This window comes from Balaenoptera acutorostrata, chromosome 16 (genome assembly GCF_949987535.1).
Source record: "Balaenoptera acutorostrata chromosome 16, mBalAcu1.1, whole genome shotgun sequence".
NCBI lineage: Eukaryota > Metazoa > Chordata > Mammalia > Artiodactyla > Balaenopteridae > Balaenoptera > Balaenoptera acutorostrata.
The window spans coordinates 26703691-26725392 of record NC_080079.1 but is presented as its reverse complement, the minus strand read 5'-3'; the positions used below and the strand labels follow the sequence as shown (position 1 = coordinate 26725392).

Sequence of the window (21702 nt, the reverse complement as noted above, 5' to 3'; positions counted from 1 at the left end):
TAAAAGTAAGCTTTTCTGAAAAGCTCCGCACGTTCCATTACTGCTCTTGCTAATCTTCAGAGTTCCTTTGATGCAGCCGATAGGCAGAGCGTTGGGGGCCCTTTTTGAGCACCTCCTCTGTCCCTCAAGAAAGGCTGTCCTTTTAACCCCTGGGCAGAGTAAGCCCTGGCAAGGATTTTGAGCAGCGTTGGAAATAGGATGGATGAAACATCCCATGTTATGTCAGCAGGCGGGGGATAGCGGCTGGAAACTGCCTGATACAGTGGAAGGAGCAGGGCTGGGGAGGCAGAAAGACCCAAGTCTATATCCGGGCTCCCCACCTGGGTCTCAGAGGCTGCTTAACTGCTCTGAACCTCATCTTTGAAATGGAAACAATAAAACCTACTGGAAGAGTCATTGGGAAGATTTCACAAAAGAATATTTAAAACACTAGCACCTTGGCTGACTGAGAATAGGCATTTAGCAAAAACGTAAGGAAACTAGAAGCTAGAGGACTGGTTCCTTTACAGAGGTGAAGGATATAGTGGGCAGGAGCTCTTGCCCTGGGATTTTGGTCATTGTGCATTGACTGAGACTTGGGAGGCCACTGCCTACTGTACCAGTGTAATTTACTATCAGTCTTGCTCGTGTCCAGTCACCTCTGCTCAGTTAAGTGAAAGGATGCAGAGATAGGTGGAATGAAGAACTGGGTTGGTTGTGGGGAGCATCTCAGAGGATCCACAGCAGGTGAATCTTTGTTCTGGTTTCTGAACAGGTTCCTGATAGAGGGCCGAACTAGAGGACCTCTTGAGGCCCTTTCTGCCTTAGGCTTCTGTGATTCAAACTTTGCCTATAAAAACCCTGAGTATTTTTGGTAACATAATTTTGTATATTTCTAGCATTTCTGTGCCTGACAGTGTAACTGTTTTTTATTGGAGCTATGTAAAAGCCAGCCTTCTAAAGATTACTTGGTGATAATTCTGTTTTTAAGGAAATGACACAAAACATATATGCCGTTAGTCTTTATCATACATAATATATATACGTGCTTTCATATGTTATTTCCCTCTTAATCCACATAACACCCCTGTCTTATGTGGTAGTGTGATTCTATTTCTACAGAAGTGCATGCTGAGGCTTACAGTAGGTAAGCTACTTGTCCAGAGTTGCTCAGCTAGCTAGGGAAATGGTAATCGAAGTTCTGTTTGTTTGTTTGTTTTAAACCCAGGTCTTTTAATCCCAAAGCCTGGTGTTTTTCTCACTACCTATCAGTGTCTGTGAAAGTGGAGTTGGATTAATGTGTTGTTCCAGTTGGGGCATATTTTCTGAAGGTTGTTTCTAGGTGGCCCAGGTACCAGATGAGACATTTGTCTCTGAGTGCCCTTTTACATTTTACTCTGTGGAAGATTCTCATGCATGCAGCATCTACTGAATAATGCCTTTGCACTTAATGAATGCGAACCCGGCACAAAGGATAAATAAAGCACAATCCTTACTTCCAAGGAGCTCATACTCTAATGCAGTAGTTCTCAAAATGCATAAAAATCACCTGGGAGTGGGGCTTATTAAAATGTAGATTCAGTAGGTGTGGGCCCAGGGCCCAGGTATCTGCATTTCTGTTGCGTTCCCCGGGTGGTCCAGACCCAGGCGGTTTCTGGCCCCACTCTGAGAGACTCCTCTGCAAACCCCACCCCCACCTGCACTTTAGTAGCTGGGAAATAATTACATGACAACGTGCTAAAGCCCGAAACAGAGGATCCCCAGGGACTAGGACAGCAGAGGGTGGGAAAGCATCTAAATCAGGCTTGGGGAGGGGGTTGGGCACGGAAGGCTTTCCTGAGAAGGTGATATCTGATCTGAGTCTCAAAGGATGAGTAGGAGTTTACCAGACATATGAGCTGGGGAAAGAGCATTCCAGACAGATCAGGTTGGGAGTGTTGTTTTTGTTTTCTCCTGCAGATGAGAAGGGAAACTGTCATCTGTGAGTCTTGGTATTAAGTATGCCTGAGACAAAACAAGGACCTCGGTTCATCAAGTATTGGTGTCCTTTATGACACTGAGAAAGAGGGAGGCATGAGGGACCTTCAATCTAATAATGAGTGTGGCATGAATTCAGTGTCTGTGAAGGGCAGATAGGCCTCAGGCTGTATTAGTTCTTCCAGTCAAGGGACAGTTAAGACAGCCCCCTGGAAGCTGCAGTGTTGTCTGGAGAACAGTCCTTTTGTGCTTAATGGGGCTGAAGTTCGGAAGAGAGTCAGCTACTGAACTTTTGGGCTATGATAGCATCACGTGCCAGATTTTAGATACAACACGCAGGTGAGCATGCCATCCCTTCATTATCTGGCAAGGTCAGAAAATCAGTTTTCTGGTTAAGAGGGAATCCATCCTGTATACCTAACAGATGGATCACTGATCTTCAGAGAACAAGGTTGCAACAGAATGTTCTTGGTCTGCTGATTTGAATAAATTCTATTTCATGTTTAATTCAGAAGGTATTGATTTTATAATGCTGGAGGATTCTTATGACCAACATCTATATCTGAAAAGTATTGAGCACCTGTTCTACTCAAAGCATGTTGTGGATACAAAGAGGTATCAATAGAAACTCTTATCCGTGCCCTCACAGTCAGGCAGGTGGCGTAGAACAAGCACGCAGGTGATGGAACGTTAGGCAGGTGGCGGTGGGCGAGTGACATTAGGAATGGAGTGGTACAGTTCAGAGGTGTGGAAAGGTGGCTTTTGCAGGTGGTGCTTTCCACAGTCCAGTGGTCTCAGTTGTTGCGCTGTAGGTATGTGGAAGGACCAGTTGATGGCAACTTCTAGTTGCTGGAATGCAGGCTAGATCCGTCAAGACAGGAATTTATATCCTGTACCTCGAATGTTGCCTTTCTCTGTGGGAAAATTATCCCCCAAATTGCCCTCACTGATGAAGTGAGATGATCCCTCATACTGAAATGAGTAGTCCCCAGTGAAACTGGGGCGGGTCTGGGGCCCACTCAGGCAGTGTGCCCTTGCCCAGGTTGGAATGTATGGGTAGAGGCACAGGGGGCTGTTTGTATTCTTTTTTTTTTTTTTTTATAAATTTATTTATTTTATTTATTTATTTTTGGCTGCACTGGGTCTTTGTTGCTACGCATGGGCTTTCTCTAGTTGCGGCGAGCGGGGGCTACTCTTCGTTGCGGTGCGCGGGCTTCTCATTGCGGTGGCTTCTCTTGTTGCGGAGCACCGGCTCTAGGCGCACGGGCTTCAGTAGTTGTGGCACGTGGGCTCAGAAGTTGTGGCTCGCGGGCTCTAGAGCACAGGCTCAGTAGTTGTGGCGCACGGGCTTAGTTGCTCCGCAGCATGTGGGATCTTCCCGGACCAGAGCTCGAACCCGTGTCCCCTGCATTGGTAGGCGGATTCTTAACCACTGCGCCACCAAGGAAGCCCTGTTTGTATTCTTGAAAAGGCCCCTGCTTGGCCTGGTGCTGAATGTGGCAGGGCAGCCAGAGTGTTGAACCCCAGTTACTCCCTGGACACAGGGAAGGCAGCCTGGAGCTGCAAGCGCGGGAGCCATGCCCAGGGAGAGGGCAGACGGAATTTGCCAACTTCCAATTTAACCCCTACACTGCTGAATATCAGCCAATGTTGACATGATACTTTGATTATTTTGTCACAACAGCCACCCATCAGGTAGGAGGTCTTATCTCCTTTCACCTGTGAGGCAGGTGAAACTCAAGAAGTTATCTATTCGAGATCACAGAGCTAACGTGTGGCGGCGGTAGCTCTGGAGGCCACGTCTCCTCAGTGCTGTCCTGCTGTTGCACATCGCTGGTACAGTTCCCGCACCAAACCTGCTGCCAGACCTTCTCCCTGCGGCCCTGTTCTCTGCACGGGACTGAGTGTCCCAGTCACCATTACCCTCCTGTGTGTGCTAATTTTAATTAGCCTCTCTACCAGATTCAGGACAAAGTAAGCAAGACCCTGCTGGAAGGGAACTGGCTGTATATAAATGCAGCAAACACCAAGTAACACTTGTTTGTACTACCAGAGGTGGAAGCTAAAATTCTTTTTGGAACTGATTTGTAAAAATCAGTGAAAACTACAAGCCACAGCTCCATAGAACACCTCAGTTCCCTACAGTCACCTAACAGAAAGGATGGTTCTCGTCCAAGCCCTTTCAGGTGACTTTTTAAACACCCCCCAACCCCCCAACCATCTCTGTTGCAAGAAGCTGCTTTTTTAGAGGAATGTGCTTGTTTTTCATCACATTCTTGTTATCAAAGCAAAGAGAAACCAGTGGACTGGATAGTAACTTAGTGGAAAAGAAGACTGTATCTGCTGATTTTGAAACTTTTATCCAGGATGGAGCCAAAGAAAACATTCACTTCCTCCAGTAATATCCCATGAGTTTGATCCACCCCCTCCCACCCCTTTTCCTTGAAGAGGTAAATTTTAGTCCAGGAAAACAGAATAATTTGGGACTACTTGGAGAAAAAAAAACCCAAAAACTGTGCTATAAAATTCCTTCCCCTGCCCTGACTCCCTAGGAGCTGGATACCAGTTCCTCCCTGGCACTTCTTGAGTCTATTTGTTGCTAATTTGTAGCAACAGTGAGTTGAACCAGCCCTGCATTTGACCTGGTTTAGCCATTTCTGTGCCCCCTCTGCAGCCATTGCTGCTGTGGGCAGGGCTCAACTGGACTTGAAGGTGGACCTCACAAGAGGCACCTGTTGCTAAAAATGGTGATTCAGTCCTAGGTGACTTGCTTGACCTGTCTTGTTCTTTTAACTGAAAGAGAGAGGAGGGGCAGTGGCAGAAAGCTGTATACATCTCAGTAGAGAGGGAGACAGGCTTTGAGAACGGCCGGCCGGAGTGTGACACAGTGACTTCTTTTCCTGCAAGTGGCATATGTTTTGCTGGGACTGTGTCCCACAGAAGACATTGGTTCCCTTGGGCATTGCATGAAGGGGGACAGAATATTCTTTATTGTTTGGTTCTCTTGCTTAACATATATGCTCTCAGGAGCTTCCACTGAACTGTGACACATGGTCTCTTTTTTTTTTTTTAACATCTTTATTGGAGTATAATTGCTTTACAATGGTGTGTTAGTTTCTGCTTTATAACAAAGTGAATCAGTTATACATATACATATGTCCCCATATCTCTTCCGTCTTGTGTCTCCCTCCCTCCCACCCTCCCTATCCCACCCCTCTAGGTGGTCACAAAGCACCAAGCTGATCTTCCTGTGCTATGTGGCTGCTTCCCACTAGCTATCTATTTTACGCTTCGTAGTGTATATATGTCCATGCCACTCTCTCACTTTGTCCCAGCTTACCCTTCCCCCTCCCCGTATCCTCAAGTCCATTCTCTAGTAGGTCTGCGTCTTTATTCCCGTCTTGCCCCTAGGTTCTTCATGACCATTTTTTGTTGTTGTTTTTTAGATTCCATATATATGTGTTAGCATACGGTATTTGTTTTTCTCTTTCTGACCTACTTCACTCTGTATGACAGACTCTAGGTCCATCCACCTCACTACAAATAACTCAATTTCGTTTCTCTTTATGGCTGAGTAATATTCCGTTGTATATATGTGCCACATCTTCTTTATCCATTCATCTGTTCATGGACACTTAGGTTGCTTCCATGTCCTGGCTGTTGTAAATAGAGCTGCAGTGAACATTGTGGTACATGACTTTTTTTGAATTATGGTTTTCTCAGGGTATATGCCCAGTAGTGGGATTGCTGGGTCGTATGGTAGTTCTGTTTTTAGTTTTTTAAGGATCCTCCGTACTGTTCTCCATAGTGGCTGTATCAATTTACATTCCCACCAACAGTGCAAGAGGGTTCCCTTTTCTCCACACCCTCTCTAGCATTTATTGTTTGTAGATTTTTTGATGACGGTCATTCTGACCAGTGTGAGATGATATCTCATTGTAGTTTTGATTTGCATTTCTCTAATGATTAATGATGTTGAGCATTCTTTCATGTGTTTGTTGGCAATCTGTATATCTTCTTTGGAGAAATGTCTGTTTAGGTCTTCTGCCCATTTTTGGATTGGGTTGTTTGTTTTTTTGATATTGAGCTGCATGAGCTGCTTGTAAATTTTGGAGATTAATCCTTTGTCACTTGCTTCATTTGCAAATATTTTCTCCCATTCTGAGGGTTGCCTTTTTGTCTTGTTTATGGCTTCCTTTGCTGTGCAAAAGCTTTTAAGTTTCATTAGGTCCCATTTGTTTATTTTTGGTTTTATTCCCCTTTCTCTAGGAGGTGGGTCAAAAAGGATCTTGCTGTGATTTATGTCATAGAGTGTTCTGCCTATGTTTTCCTCTAAAAGTTTGATAGTGTCTGGCCTTACATTTAGGTCTTTAATCCATTTTGAGTTTATTTTTGTGTATGGTGTTAGGGAGTGTTATAATTTCATTCTTTTACATGTAGCTGTCCAGTTTTCCCAGCACCACTTATTGAAGAGGCTGTCTTTTCTCCACTGTATGTTCTTGCCTCCTTTATCAAAGGTAAGGTGACCATATGCACGTGGGTTTATCTCTGGGCTTTCTATCCTGTTCCATTGATCTATATTTCTGTTTTTGTGCCAGTACCATACTGTCTTGATTACTGTAGCTTTGTAGTATAGTCTGAAGTCCAGGAGCCTGATTCCTCCAGCTCCATTTTTCTTTCTCAAGATTGCTTTGGCTATTCGGGGTCTTTTGTGTTTCCATACAAATTGTGAAATTTTTTGTTCTAGTTCTGTGAAAAATGCCAGTGGTAGTTTGATGGAGATTGCATTGAATCTGTAGGTTGCTTTGGGTAGTTAGTCATTTTCACAATGTTGATTCTTCCAATCCAAGAACATGGTATAGCTCTCCATCTATTTGTATCATCTTTAATTTCTTTCATCAGTGTCTTATAATTTTCTGCATACAGGTCGTTTGTCTCCTTAGGTAGGTTTATTCCTAGGTATTTTATTCTTTTTGTTGCAATGGTAAATGGGGGTGTTTTCTTAATTTCACTTTCAGATTTTTCATCATTAGTGTACAGGAATGCAAGAGGTTTCTGTGCATTAATTTTGTATCCTGCTACTTTACCAAATTCATTGATTAGCTCTAGTAGTTTTCTGGTAGCATCTTTAGGATTCTCTATGTATAGTATCTTGTCATCTGCAAACAGTGACAGCTTTACTTCTTCTTTTCCGATTTGGATTCCTTTTATTTCTTTTTCTTCTCTGCTGTGGCTAAAACTTCCAAAACTATGTTGAATAATTGTGGTGAGAGTGGGCAACCTCGTTTTGTTCCTGATCTTAGTGGAAATGGTTTCAGTTTTTCACCATTGAGGACGATGTTGGCTGTGGGTTTGTCATGTATGGCCTTTATTATGTTGAGGTAAGTTCCCTCTATGCCTACTTTTTGGAGGGTTTTTATCATAAATGGGTGTTGAATTTTGTCGAAAACTTTTTCTGCATCTATTGAGATGATCATATGGGTTTTCTCCTTCAATTGTTAATACGGTGTTATCACATTGATTGATTTGCGTATCTTGAAGAATCATTGCATTCCTGGGATAAACCCCACTTGATCATGGTGTATGATCCTTTTAATGTGCTGTTGGATTCTGTTTGCTAGTATTTTGTTGAGGATTTTTGCATCTATGTTCATCAGTGATATTGGCCTGTAGTTTTCTTTCTTTGTGACATCTTTGTCTTGTTTTGGTATCAGGGTGATGGTGGCCTCGTAGAATGAGTTTGGGAGTGTTCCTCCCTCTGCTATATTTTGGAAGAGTTTGAGAAGGATAGGTGTTAGCTCTTCTCTAAATGTTTGATAGAATTCACCTGTGTAGCCATCTGGTCCTAGGCTTTTGTTTGTTGGAAGACTTTTAATCTCAGTTTTAATTTCAGTGCTTGTGATTGGTCTGTTCATATTTTCTGTTTCTTCCTGGTTCAGTCTTGGAAGGTTGTGCATTTATAAGAATTTGTCCATTTTTTTCATGGTCTCATTCTTGGTTTCAAATACTGCCCAGCCTATCCTGTGGTTTTCTTCAAGGGTTTGGAAATCCCTGGTTACCCCCAGGCAGTGGTATGAATACCTGTGACCTCCCACTCCTCGGGGTGTGGCTCTGGAGTGTGGTGAGGAGGCCCAGGATAGGCTGGGACCGGCTGCCAACAAAAATAGAATGTGCAGTCACTCCCCTGCCTCAGGAGTAAGGTTACGGGTTGATGGGCCCGGATCAGATTGTGCTGGGTTACTGTAAACCTATCATGGCCAGAGAGCCTTTGGTAGGTCCCGCAGTCATCATGTGAAATCACATCACCACAGCCCTGGCCTAACTCTTGGAGGATCCCTTCATGTTGCTGCTTGTACGGCATAGTGAAGAGTCACAAGGAGCGTGCAGGAGGACTAGCCTTTGGGGTTACTTGACCGTCAGTCACCAGGATTAGTACTTTCTGAAGGTTTTTGCGTGTCTGATCCTTTGCTAGGGTAGGTTCATTTATGAGATTGACTTCATCCTTATCTCAGGGAATTTACAGAGTGGTTGGGGAGCCCAGGGGACAATCAGGTGACAAGACTGGATGGAACACAATTCTGCGCTAAGTTGTATGGTTCAGTTTGGCTGGAATGGTGGTTCGAAACTGGAGGCAATTTTGCCTCCCTCCCCAAGGGACATTTGGCAATGTTTGGACGTTGTTGGTTGTCATATCTAGGGGGTTGGGTGGGGTGTTGCTACCGGCATCTAGTGAGTAGAGGCCAGGGATGCTGCTAAACATCCTACAAAGCACAGGACAGTCCCCATGACAAAGAATTATCCGGCTCCCAATGTCAATACGGTTGTCCCTCAGTATTCACAGGAGTTTGGTTCCACAAGCTCCACGGGTAGCAAAATCCGAGGATGTTCAAGTCTCTTATGTAAAATGACTAAGTCCACTTGGCCCTCCTGTATCTGTGGGTTCCGCATCTGTGATTCAGCAGGCCTGGGATGGACCCTGTGGATACCAAGGGCCGACTGTCGTGCCAGGATGGAGGCACTCTGGGCTGAAAACTACTGCTGCCTAGTGCATGGCACTCTGCTCAGGAGGCAGTCACAAGCCACAGGCCTCAGGAAGGGTGGATTGACATGTTTTAATAAAGGGGAAATGGGCGTACTTTTCCCTGCTGCTTTCTAAGCAATAGGTACTTTTTGTCCAGAGATTTAGAATCTTGACATCTTGGTTGCCCCTAATCAGCAGGAACTATGCCTTGTCAAGGACAGGTATAAAGTTAATTTTTTATGGCCAGTAGATAAGATCAAGCCCTTCTGGAACTAACATTTTATCTCTTGCTCTGAAAAACCTGGATAACCACCCCCAGAAGGTAGGATCTCAGAAGTGCTCAAATAACTTTTTACAGCTTAAAGAACAATTAGGCTACAGTTGTTTTAATAACAGGCCGTATTCCAAGCCCAGTCCCTGTTGCTGTGGCCTGGGTTTATTGTAATCTATTTTCGATAACATATAGAAAAGGGGGATACTAAATTCCCCCTCTTCTAAATCATGTGGCGTCTCTTTTAATTTTAAGGTGTAAGGTCTTAAAATTCAGAAAGTTCTTTAAAGTTATTCAAGTCTTTTGGAGAGACCGTCTGGATCCGAAGATGTTTTTAAATCTTGTGTCTGTTCTCAGGGAGACCATTTTTAATGTAACCCTTTGTTGAGGTAGAAGCAAATGGTTTCCTTGAACAGCGTGGAACTTTTTTACTGGCAATAAATCTCTGGTACTAGTCTCTAGACAGGCAAGCACACAAGACAAGTCCTGTTATTATTTCTTTTGCTCCCAACAAAAGCCTGCTGCAGTGGGATGGAACTGCTGAGAAAAAAAACGAGGTTAAATTTAGAACTTTGCTTAAAGTGAGGAAGGTCTCTGAGACACCCCACGTGTTCTTCACCGTCCAGTGAAACTGTGGTGTATCTCTTTTAAAGCACAACAGCAGCAACTTAACCTGTACCTTCAATATTTCAGATCCCTTTGAAAACTGTACCTCTTTCTAGGCAAAGAAGTGATTATTTTATTTGATCAAGAGCCATTTTCAGGATATAACAAAGACTTTGATGAGCTGGAACCCAGTTATAGAAAGAATACTGAACCAAAAGTCAGAAGACCAGGGTTTTGACAGTCCTGATTCTGTCATCTGCAGCCTTAGGCTAAGTGTCAGTTTCTCATCCGTAAGATGAGGGTGGTAGCACTTCTGATGTCTTGTAAGGTGCTGGCTGGCAGGCTCAAATGTGAGGCTGGCTGTTAAAGAAGTTTGAAAATCTTGAGAGTCCTATATAAATGTGCATTATATAAACTGATTAGATATATGTGTGTGTTGTGTATATACCATCATTGCTCCAAATTATGACCCTGAGGCTTTGCCACATTATAAATTGTTAAAAAAAAAAAAAAAAGAATGAATTCTGTTGATTAGACTGTACTTATTAATTAAGGCACAGAATGAACCTGAATATTTCAGGAAGGTTTTCTGCGACAAGAACTGAGACATAAACTTTTTTTTTAACCTAACAGTTTAGTAATTACAAAGTTCCTCAAAGGCAAAGTCCATATCTTATCTGTCATTTTTGTGCCTGTCAGCATCTATCATGAAAGTTTAGGATAACCCCTAAGCATCCTGTTCTTTCCACTAAAATTCGGGCTTTAGATCCAGAAAACATGTTCTAGCTGGGTAATCACTCTGAACCTCAGTTTCCTGGTTTCCTGTAAAAAGAGAGGAATACAGAACATGGGTAAAAATGCCTAGCCAGATGCTCGATTAACATAGGCACTGGGCAGAACTTGGTTCTCTGTCGCATTTCCTGAGTGTTGTGGCCGTAGGTTTTCCTGATTCGCTAGAGGTATTCTCCTCATCCAGTGAAGAGGGGCCCTCCTTTTTGTCTAGGTACCTATTTTATATGGCGTGTGTAAGATGTTGCTGGAGCCTCAGTGAAGAGAGTTCAGATATCTGCCATTTATATTTGGCCCTCTGCAGTAGGCCTTAACCTCAGGGTGAGGGGATGAACGGAGTATTACTGAACTTGAGAGCCGGAGGAGCTAATCAGATGCCCACAGGGGCCAGGCAGTGACACACCTGAGTCAAGCAGATGGGGTTGCTGGCCAGGAGGGATTTCAGGGAGGCTGCGGTGGAGACAGAGCACATACACGTCTGTGGCCCTGCCTAATAGGGCCCCGAGGGAGTGTGGGCCCTGGATTTTCAGAAGCTGGAAATCTGAACTTCTCTATGAATCCTTCTCATTTTAAGATGTTGACAGTTAATTCCATTTTTTTAAAAAGTTGTAAAAAAAATTTTAAAAAGGTACCGTGTGGGCATAGAACTCATTAGTGGGCCCATTGTGGCTCATGGGCCAGCAGTTTGCAATCCCTGCTCTCAAGCAGGAGGAGCAGTGATAAAACTAACGCAAAGGGAGGGACTTGCCCTCATGACCAACTGTGGAGACAAAATAGCAGAATTGCCCTCCTGCTCTGCTCGAGTGCCACCTGCTCTGTTGCATGCTACTGCTATTTTATCCCTTGGCTCCCTGCACCATCCCTTTCTGAAGATGCCATACTTCTCAGTGCATTTATTCTGTGGCAGAAGAAGTCAGTGATGAGGGATTGCCACGATACCTCAAGGTAGAACTGTTTTTCCTTTAAGTGTCCAGGGGTGAAAGAGTGGCAGGTTAACCCAATGTCCTGAGCCGCTGCAGCCGGCCAGGTCCCTCAGGCCTGCATGCACTGGGACGTCAACAAGTAGCCTTTAATAAAACCATGGGATATGTTGCAACTTCCGATCTTTGCTCTGGGATTTTCCTACCATGATCAAGTGGCTTTTTCTGAGTTCGTTACTCAAGTTCCTAATAGCAACACAGGAAATGGGTTTTAATTTCTTTGCCGGCTGCTCTGTTTGGGGGCTATTTAATGAGGATCCAGTTGCAGTGCAGCTTTGGCTGTAGCAGTACTGGTATGGATAGGAGCGTACATAACTAACGTGTCACATTTTTAAAAATTTAAGTTTATGATCTGTTATTTGTATTTTTTTATGGAATGAGGCAGAGAGAGTATAAATAATTTTTAAAAAAAAAATAATTTTATGTGCCTTGATTCTAAGTGGCAGTTCTTGAGGGTAACTGTGTTGGGATGTGTTCAAGATTATAGAAAGAGAATATAAGACTATTCCACTTCTGGAGGGCAAGAACTGTGTATATTGTATTTTTTTTAACACCTTTATTGGAGTATAATTGCTTTACAATGGTATGTTAGTTTCTGCTTTATAACAAAGTGAATCAGCTATACATGTACGTATATCCCCATATCTCCTCCCTTTTGCATCTCCCTCCCATCCTCTCTATATTGTATGTTTGTTATAAATCTAGGGCAGTGGTTCTCAAATTTGAATATATGTGAGCATAACCAGGGGAGTATGTATTAAATTGCAATTCTTCAGTCTCTGCCCCCAGAGGTTCTCAATCTACATTCTTAACAAATACCCCAGGTGATTTGGGGCCTATGGACCATACTTTGGGAAATGCATCTCTGTTTTGTTGCCTTTGCTGTCTAAATGTGTTCATTGCCACTTGAGGGCAAATTCACTCATTTGTGAGATGCCCTGATTTGTTTTGATTCACTGTGTTGCTCTTCCTCGGATTCTTAGAGAGTGTCAGTCTTCTGGAGTCCCCAGAGAGAATTGTTCCAGGGACCCTCACAGGTTGAAGTAAAGGGACCAAGTCCCTCCTATAGCAGGGGTCCCAGGGACTCCCCTTCAGCAGCACACACTGCAGCCAAATCTTGAAGCAGCAGCTCACCCCATTGGTTCTAGGCTTTTCTCAAGTGTGTCACTAGTTCCAGGTTTTGGCTTTACCCTTTAAATTACTTTGCAGCTAGAGGATGGGAGACTGGGTGCTCCTGAGCCCAGGGAGCTGGAGCCTAGAGCCCTTAAGGGGTAAAGTACACTATCAAATCTGAGGGGTGAGCTGAATCTTACCAGACTGGATTTATTGGCTTGGTTAGGGGAACATGCCGAGGCTATTTGTCCTTTCGGAAAATTATTGAACTCAACAAAACAGCATAAAAATTCTTTCCTAGCATCTGATTGCATACAAAGCAGAATCTTGGTTCACTTCTTAGCAGGGGCTTGCCCTTTATCAGAAAGGAAGAAACTGGGCTCCTTTAGCTAGTAAAGCTTAAAGGAGTATTTGTCATGTGTAGTATATACTGGGAGGGATGCAAAAGTAGAATGTGACAATCCCTACCATCAGAGAAAGGGAGATTAGAATAACACCTAGGAAACAATGGTCTAGGACTCCTGTGGAATCATCCCTCTGCCTCAGTTTACTTTCCTTCCTCCCCAACTGTTTTGTAATGTCTTCCCACATTTCAAGATGTGTACCCTTGGGACTTTCATGGCAGTCCAGTGATCAAGACTCTGTGCTTCCACTGCAGGGGGTATGGGTTCGATCCCTGGTTGGGGAACTAAGATCTCGCATACCACCCAGTGTGCCCCAAAAAAATGTGTACCCTTGAACAATTATACTTACTTCCTGCAGCTCTTCAAACAGCCTTAAAACCGTTAGTAGGGGAAAAGTGACTTTAACTTTCTCACTGTAAAAATAGAGGTAAATCCACAAAACTTGTAAGAGTGTATTTTATGACCACCTAAAAATCATTTTCTAAGGATCTGGACCTGAAAGTGTTGCATTTTCAGAATTTAAAGATTCTGTCTAGGATAGAACAAAAATAGCTGATTCTGAGTTAAAGTTGCTTGCCTGTTGTATGGCCTCTTTCTGAATTCTCAGTTCTTCCTTTCACATTATTCTTTCTTAGATTCACTGTACTCAGCCACACTAGCCTTCTTTCTTTTCCTAGAGCACACCAGGTTCATTCCTGCATTGGTGTCTTTGCATACACTTGACATTCCCTCTGCCTGGAACACTGTTCCCACAGGTCTGCTGTCTCCTTCTCATCATTCAGGGCACAACTCAGACATCACCCTCTCAGGGAGGCCTTTCCTGACTGCCCCATGTAAAGCCCTTTGTCCTATTATCCTGTTTTATTATCCTTGTAAAGCTTATTACTACGTTAAATTCTAATTTCACTTGTTAATTTTCAGTCTTCACCCACTGGAATGTATTTAAGATCTTTTTGTCTTTGTTGTTCTCCAGTTTCAAACAATGTGCCCAGGTGTGAGTTTATTATTGTCTGAAAATTCCCTATCTTTAATCAGTTCTGGAAATTTTTCAGTTATCTCTTTAAATATTGACTCTCCTCCATTTTCCTCTTTCCTTCTTGAGCTTCTTATTTTTCATTTTCCATTTCTATGTTTTCTCTTAATTGGTAGAAGCTGGTTGCTGGGTAATTTTCTCAGATCTGCTTTCCAGTTCACTAATTCTCTCTTTAACATGGTCTAATCTCTGTGTAACCCACCTGTTGAGTTTTTAATTTTAATAACTTTTTTTTCTACAAGTTTTATTTTTTCCTGAAATCCATTTGGTCACTGTCTCTTTAGTATGTTCTTTTCGGCTTTAATCACTTGAAACATGTGTATGTATTACAGTTTATCTGATCATTCTATTAAGTTTTTTTGGAGAGTCTTATCCACCTATTTGTTGAATTTCCCACATCTTGTTTGTGATGAATTATTTTTACATAAGTTTTTATATTTTGTGTGAGCTCATCTTCAACAGAGCTTTATCTGTGGGCATCTTTCATGCCCTGATTGAGGGTAGGTCTCTTTAGAGTTTTACATTTCTTCTACCAGATGTCCCATTCTGGGACTACTTTTTTTTTTTTGGCTGCATTGGGTCTTCATTGCTGCTCATGGCCTTTCTCTAGTTGTGGCGAGTGGGGGCTACTCAGCTACTCTGTTGTGGTGAGCTTGCTTCTCATTGCGGTGGCTTCTGTTGTTGCGGAACACAGGCTCTAGGCACACAGGCTTCAGTAGTTATGGCATGAGGGCTCAGTAGTTGTGGCTCATGGGCTCTAGAGTGCAAGCTCAGTAGTTGCGGCGCACCGGAGTAGTTGCTCTGTGGCATGTGGGAATCTTCCCAGACCAGGGATTGAATCCATGTCCCCTGCACTGGCAGGCGGATTCTGAACCACTGCACCACTTCCCAGGGAAGTCCTGGGACTACTTTTTGTGTTAAAATTTTGGCTTGGGGATTCTCAAGACTATGTAGTAGCACAATTCAGATCTCAAATTAGCTTGCGGAAAAGCCGATGGTTACAGATTATTAGAAGAGATACTTTTTCCTTCTCAATTCAGACCTTTCTTATTGTCACTGTGTGCCAAAGGGCTAATTTTTTTCTAGTCTGCTCTCTCTTTGAGAGTCTTCGCCTTATATTGGGACTCAGTTCCAATTCCCTGTTTTAGGTGGACCCAAGAAAATAAACAGCCCTTCTGTCCACGGCAACTGGGAAGGCCAGATCTCATTTAACACTGTAGTTTCTAGTTCCCCACCCCCAACATTTTTGGCCCGAGGGCTCTTCCTTGCTTTATCGCAAGCTCAGCTGTGTAATTAAAAGAATATATATATTTATATATATAAATTCTTTATTGAATTTGTTATAATATTGCTTCTGTTTTACGTTTTGGTTTTTTGGCCGTGAGGCATGTGGGATCTTAGCTCCCCGACCAGGGATCGAATCCGCACCCCCTGCATTAGAAGGCGAAGTCTTAACCACTGGACCGCCAGGGGAGTCCCAAAAGAATATTATTATATTTTTAAAGTTACCTACCCAGCTACATTGCTAGAAGCAGGATCTTTTCCTCTAGAATCTCTTGCTCAACGTGGTAGCTGCAGCATCCAACACAGTGCCTGGCACGTGGGGAAAGGGTATCGATACATATTTGTTATTTGATTTGTAGAAGTGGATGTTTCCATTAGGAACCATTCCTTTCACCTGTAGAGAAGGCCAGAGATGGTGCTCCAAATTCATTCATATCCAGCAGCCAAGAGATTTAGCATCTGTGCTTTAACATCCTGTGAAGGATTTCAATTTTCCTATTTTTCACTTTTAAACTTTAAAACTTCAGCACTTTCCTAAGGGCATGAAGGTGCTGTTGCCAGTTGCTAGCAGGGTTTTCCAGCCCCATAAATTGGCAAATTAAAACCATCCCCGGGGAACCATTACTGCCCAGTGTCTCTTTTTATGCTGGCACTTTGAAAGTTCTTACGCTGATTAAATTGACCTTTACAGTGGCTGCTCAGCTAAGAATAGAAACTCTTAAGACATTGAAGCTCTTAAGGAAAATGATGTTAGTCCCATAGTTTATGCTGCCGCCAAAGAGATGAGGTAACTTTTTGCGTATGTGCAAAAGGCATACTATTCATCCTCTTCCACTGTAAATAATGTTCTTTCCAGGGCAGTGTTGGTCTTGCTTCCTGCTTCTTCACACCTGTGCTTTTTGTTTGGTGACCATATGTGCCCCGTTTCTTGGAGCTCGTCACTGCGGTACAGAGCTGAAGGCACACGTTTAACAAATGAGGATCTTGATGGTCATCATCACAGTCGTTCTGCGGTGAAAGACCTCAGCATAGGAGCATGTGTTATTCACCCAAAGTTTCTTTATGACAGGTCTACGTTTCTAGCATATTTGGGCCAGGAGTTTGTGCAAATGAAAACATTGCCTGGGAAAAAGTATCTTTAAAATGCAAATCTTATCTTGTCCCTGCTTACCTAACTTCCTTACCTACTTGTTCAACCATTTCCTAGCTAAAGGGCTTTGCTTGTACCATTTCCTTTGCCTGGAATGTTCTTCCCACCCCTCTTCCCTAGTTACTAACTTTCTAACCATCCTGGCAATCTCAGTTCAAGCTTACCCTCCTCACAGCTATCTGGACCTCCTTGACTAGTTCCTAGTTCTTAATTATTGTAAGCTTTCACCAAATCACGTATTTTTCCTTCCTACAGTTTTTTTTTTTTTTGAAAAACATTCAGTTCTTTTGGGAATTATTTATTTATTTATTTATGGCTCTGTTGGGTCTTCGTTTCTGTGCGAGGGCTTTCTCTAGCTGCGGCAAGTGGGGGCCACTCTTCATCGCAGCGTGCGGGCCTCTCACCATTGCGGCCTCTCTTGTTGCGGAGCACAGGCTCCAGACGCGCAGGCTCAGTAATTGTGGCTCACGGGCCTAGTTGCTCCACGGCACGCGGGATCCTCCCAGACCAGGGCTCGAACCCGTGTCCCCTGCACTGGCAGGCAGACTCTCAACCACTGCGCCACCAGGGAAGCCCCTTCCTACAGTTTTGTCTGTATGATTACTTTATCATCTTTCATTAGACTTTAAGCTCCATGAGGGTAAAGAGCATGACTGCTTTGGCCTTTTATGTGCCCATTGTGTTCCCCACCACTAGTTCAGTGCTGGTGCAGGATAGGTACTCAGTAAATGTTGAAGGAAGGAGTGAAGGCCCTGTGTTCCCCAATGGGACAAACACCATTCTGCTTTTCAGAAAATCAGTATGTGAAAATAATGACCTTTCAAACAAAGAAGAGAGGAAGCCCAAGCATGTTGCCCCTCCTCACTGCCAAGTAGAAGATGTTCCCAAAGTCAAAGAGCTCCACAAGGGCAAGGCCCTTATCTTTTCCCTCAAAGATGAAATGTTGATTTTGTTTGGTTTGGGGCTTTTAAGTGGATTTATTTAAGCATCTGAAGTGTAAAAAGCAAGTGAAGAAGTATAACTTAAACCAAGGAGGCTGTAGCTTAATAGTTAAAAGCTCAGACTCTGGAGTCAGATGAATTAGATTGGACTGCTTCCTAGCTGTGTGGCCTCCAGCAAGTGACTTAGCCTCTGTTGACCTCAATTCTCTTATACTACCCTCTTCATAGTGGTGCTTTCAAGTTTAGATGAAGGAAGACTTGTAAGGCATTTAGAACAGTGCCTGGCACATAGCAGGTACTCAGCATACACTAGTCGTATTATTCACCCCAGCTCATTCTGCCTTCACGGAGGCTGCATAGCCATTGTTTCATTCAGCAAACCTTTGTGTGCCAAGCACTGTGCTCATTCTTGGGGTTGGGGAGGGGGATTAAGGAGACAGAGCTCCTGCCCATAGGGAGGGCACGATATATTCTCTCGTTCACTCTTGAGAAGGGGGGGTGGGGTGGGATATTAACTTCCCACTCTTCAAGACTTGGCCTGAACAACATAATATGTGTGTAGTGCTTGGAGATGCTTGGAAGAAAAGCAAAGGGTGCTCATAAAGAGTGCTGAGAATTTTTCATATTTGAACTTTCCATTGCATTCTCTCTAGTTCCTTTTTCTATTCTTCATGTGTCTGGAGCAGCCCACATTGCCAGTGAACTTTACTCTTCTGAGAAATAGTTCTAAGTGAATGCAGAGTGCTGTTTATTGAATGGTCTTTCATGCCCAGCAATAATGGCTCATAGAATAGCGTTGATACTGAGACCTCAGAGAAGTTAAGTCATTTACCCAAGTTACACTGTAATAAGCATAGTGTGAGAAGTGGGCTTTGAACCCAGATCTGACTGAATCTTTACCATTTGTATCTTGAGCTGCCTGGAGATCCTTGAAAGTCCTTTGGGTGACTTCCTCATACAGGGAAGGGTGGAAGAGCACCAAGCAACATTTGCACACCTCTGTTCTTTGCTGTGACTGAGAGGAGGCATAGGATACAGGAGCTCTTGCATTGGCTCGAGGCTGCTGTCAAAGGGAATGGGAGGTGGGTAGGCTAATAAACCCTTTGGGTTTAAGGAGACATGAGTGAGCATCTTAACCAGCTCTAGGGCCATTGAGTAACTTGTCCAGAGTGCCGTTCCTCTGTAATGGCAGAGCTAGGGCCAAACACAAGGCTTCTGGATTTTCCTTTCATACCACAAGGTCTCTTTCTCTGGAGGAGCTCATGACACTCACATCTTGCTACCTTCTTAGTCCTTCATGTCTTCCTTGCTAAAGGTCCATGAACCCACATCTTGTCTTCTTTAACTGCCTACCTGCTTTCCTTCCTTCTGCAGCAGAAAATGACAGTTCCCATAACCAAGATCATCTCAGGCAACTTGGGGACTCTATTGGGGGGGGAGGAAAGCAGGGGATGAGATACACTGGGTAAAAAGTATTTGAGGAACTGAGTTAAATGATGTTGCCACAGTCTGCTGTCCCTGGGAAAGTGGAGGCAGAGCAGGGAAAAAGAGTGGGGTTCTGTTTACACTGGGCTTCCTGCCTCGGGGGATGGGAGAGCCAAGAGAAAAGCTGACACCAGTAGGTCATGAGGATGCCACTTGTTTAGATTTCAGACACGTTCCATTTCATGCCTCACGGAGGACCAGTTGGCCGCCCTGTGTTCCGAGCCTGGACCTCATCTGGTGAATTTTCTTGAGGCAGAAGTGTCCCTGGATTCTTTCATGTGTCAGAGTGTAGGCAGCGCGGCCTCTTTTAGAAACTATGTGGACAGTTTGAACTGTGCTGTTGTGAACCAGGCCAGAAGAATGACATTTCAGGGCCTGGTAAACTTGGGAGAAACTTTTTGATGTCCTTAGGAAAGCAGTGTTTTGCTCTGAAGCCAAGAGGGAGAGGGTGTGTTCTAGCAAAAGCAACGAACACAGATCTGCTTTCTCCACACGCGTCAGGCCTCAGAGGAGACATCCCACTGGACAGCCACCTGCTATGTGTGCCATTTTACTTATGGCGGACACAGGAAGGCAAAGATAGGAAGAACTCTGTTTGCAGTACTATTGTGAAACCCTCATTGTCGGAGTCGACAAATGCCCTTCCCATGTTTCCTTCTTCCTAAACCCCTTTACAGCAGGGTGTAAGACTCTTAAAGACCAGGAAACACCTGAGGATGTGGTGGAAACATGCACTGAGCCAGGGATCTGGGGTGTAGCCGTGCACTTTCTTTTGTCCTCGTGGCTTCAAGTGCCCAGCCTCTAGCCCTGTAGACAGTCGCTGGAGTGCTTTGTTTGTACCCTTGGCCAAACAGACAGTGGAGTATAAAGCAAGACCCAGAGAACAGGAACCGACCCTGTGACTTGAGTTTCCACTGGCAGACGTCCACCCGGATGTACACTGTGGGCAGGGTCAGCCTGAGTAGCAGCACATATAATACTGTGGTTTTAGTTTCTTTGCTGAGCAAGGTTTTTTCCCTTCCTAGCTCTGTGCCTCTTGAGGTTAGGGACAATTTCTTATTCATCGTTGTATTCCTCGTACCCAACCCAGTGCTTGGCACAAAGACCGTGTCCAGTCACTGCATGTGTTACTTCTTTAGAACAAAGAAATGTTGAAAGCCAGATCTTCTAGGTCTCATCATATGCATTGTGACCCAGAGGACATTTGAGGCTGAAGTTTAGGTCAGCCGGTGGGGTATTTCATATCTTAACTACGAAATATAAAAAAAACCTTTCCACCTCCATCCCTCTCCACCAGTGCTGTGAATAGAATTTGGCAAAATGCTAGATGGTTACTCAGCGGTGCCCTTTCTGTAGCTGTCCCTGACAAGGGACAGTGTGAATCCTAGATTCAGTCAAGATTATTAAGAGATCATTTGGTAAGCAAAAAAAGATCTAGCAAATTGAAATTGGACTAGGTCACCTGAGCAAGTCACCCCTTTTCTTTTTTTTTTTTTTTAATTTAATTTATTTATTTATTTATCCATTTATGGCTGTGTTGGGTCTTCGCCTCTGTGCGAGGGCCCTCTCCAGCTGCGGCAAGTGGGGGCCACTCCTCATCGCGGCGCACGGGCCTCACTATCGCGGCCTCTCCTGTTGCCGAGCACAGGCTCCAGACGCGCAGGCCCAGCAACCGTGGCCCACGGGCCTAGTCGCTCCGCAGCATGTGGGATCTTCCCAGACCAGGGCTCAAACCCATGTCCCCTGCATTGGCAGGCAGATTCTCAACCACTGCGCCACCAGGGAAGCCCCACCCCTTTTCTTAAGATTGAAAGAATTTTAGTAGCAAGATTTTTAGCCTTCTTTTGAATCACACTGTAATTAACCTTGGAGATATGTGTTCTGAAGGGAAGATGGACTGACTGACCAGATGCCAATCCTAGAATACGTGCTGCCTTCATTATTCTGGGAACTTTCACAGAGAAACCGGATTTATTTAAAATATACAGCCTATTACAGGAGAATCACCACCTTCTTACTGGCTGAGTTTAGCACCAGAACGTGGAGTGTTTCTGCTTAGATATAAAGAAAGCAAGGAGAACTCTGCTCTTTACCAGTCGGCTTTGTGTACTGAATCCTCTTCCCCCTTTAATAAACCATATTATTTTTCTTAACTCTGCTGTTGTTGTGTGGTTCTTTCTTTCTTTCTTTCTCTCTCTCCCTCCCTCCCTCCCTTTCTCTCAGTAAACATTGGTACAAACCATTTTGGTGGAAGGTGGGCAGGCGATCAGTAAGAGGAGGATGAGAAGAAAAGTAGTGTTTAAAAGCTATAATTTAATATACTACAGTGTTTTTTTATTTCTTTTAGGATAAGGAAACCTGCGTGGGTACCAACAATCAAAGCTACATCTGTGACACAGGACACTGCTGTGGACAGTCTCAGTGCTGCAACTACTACTATGAACTCTGGTGTAAGTCCTTGCCTGGGGATGTCTTGGCATCCCAGGGTCTCGGTTACCGCCTCTGCTCATTGGGAAACCATAGTCTGGTCAGCCCTTTTCTTATTCTCTTGGTGGCAGTGTTGGTGAGCAGAATCTGCTTCCAGGTTCTAGAAGCGGTCTCTCTGTAGAGGAGGAGAGCTCTGGTGCTCTTCGGACACCATGCGCTAAAGACTGGAGAACATGGTCTGA

The 21702-nt window shown here is 44.0% G+C and overlaps 1 protein-coding gene across 4 annotated transcripts in view; it reads left to right on the top strand.

Annotated features, from left to right (window-relative positions):
* The window catches only part of WBP1L (WW domain binding protein 1 like), a 59034-nt gene that overhangs the window by 23981 nt on the left and 13351 nt on the right, over positions 1 to 21702 (top strand). For all 4 annotated transcript variants that reach the window (XM_007187228.2, XM_007187230.3, XM_028167768.2 and 1 more), the window contains one exon: positions 21381 to 21483. In XM_007187228.2, coding sequence (XP_007187290.1) covers positions 21381 to 21483 — 103 coding nt within the window. The remainder of the gene's footprint in view (positions 1 to 21380; positions 21484 to 21702) is intronic.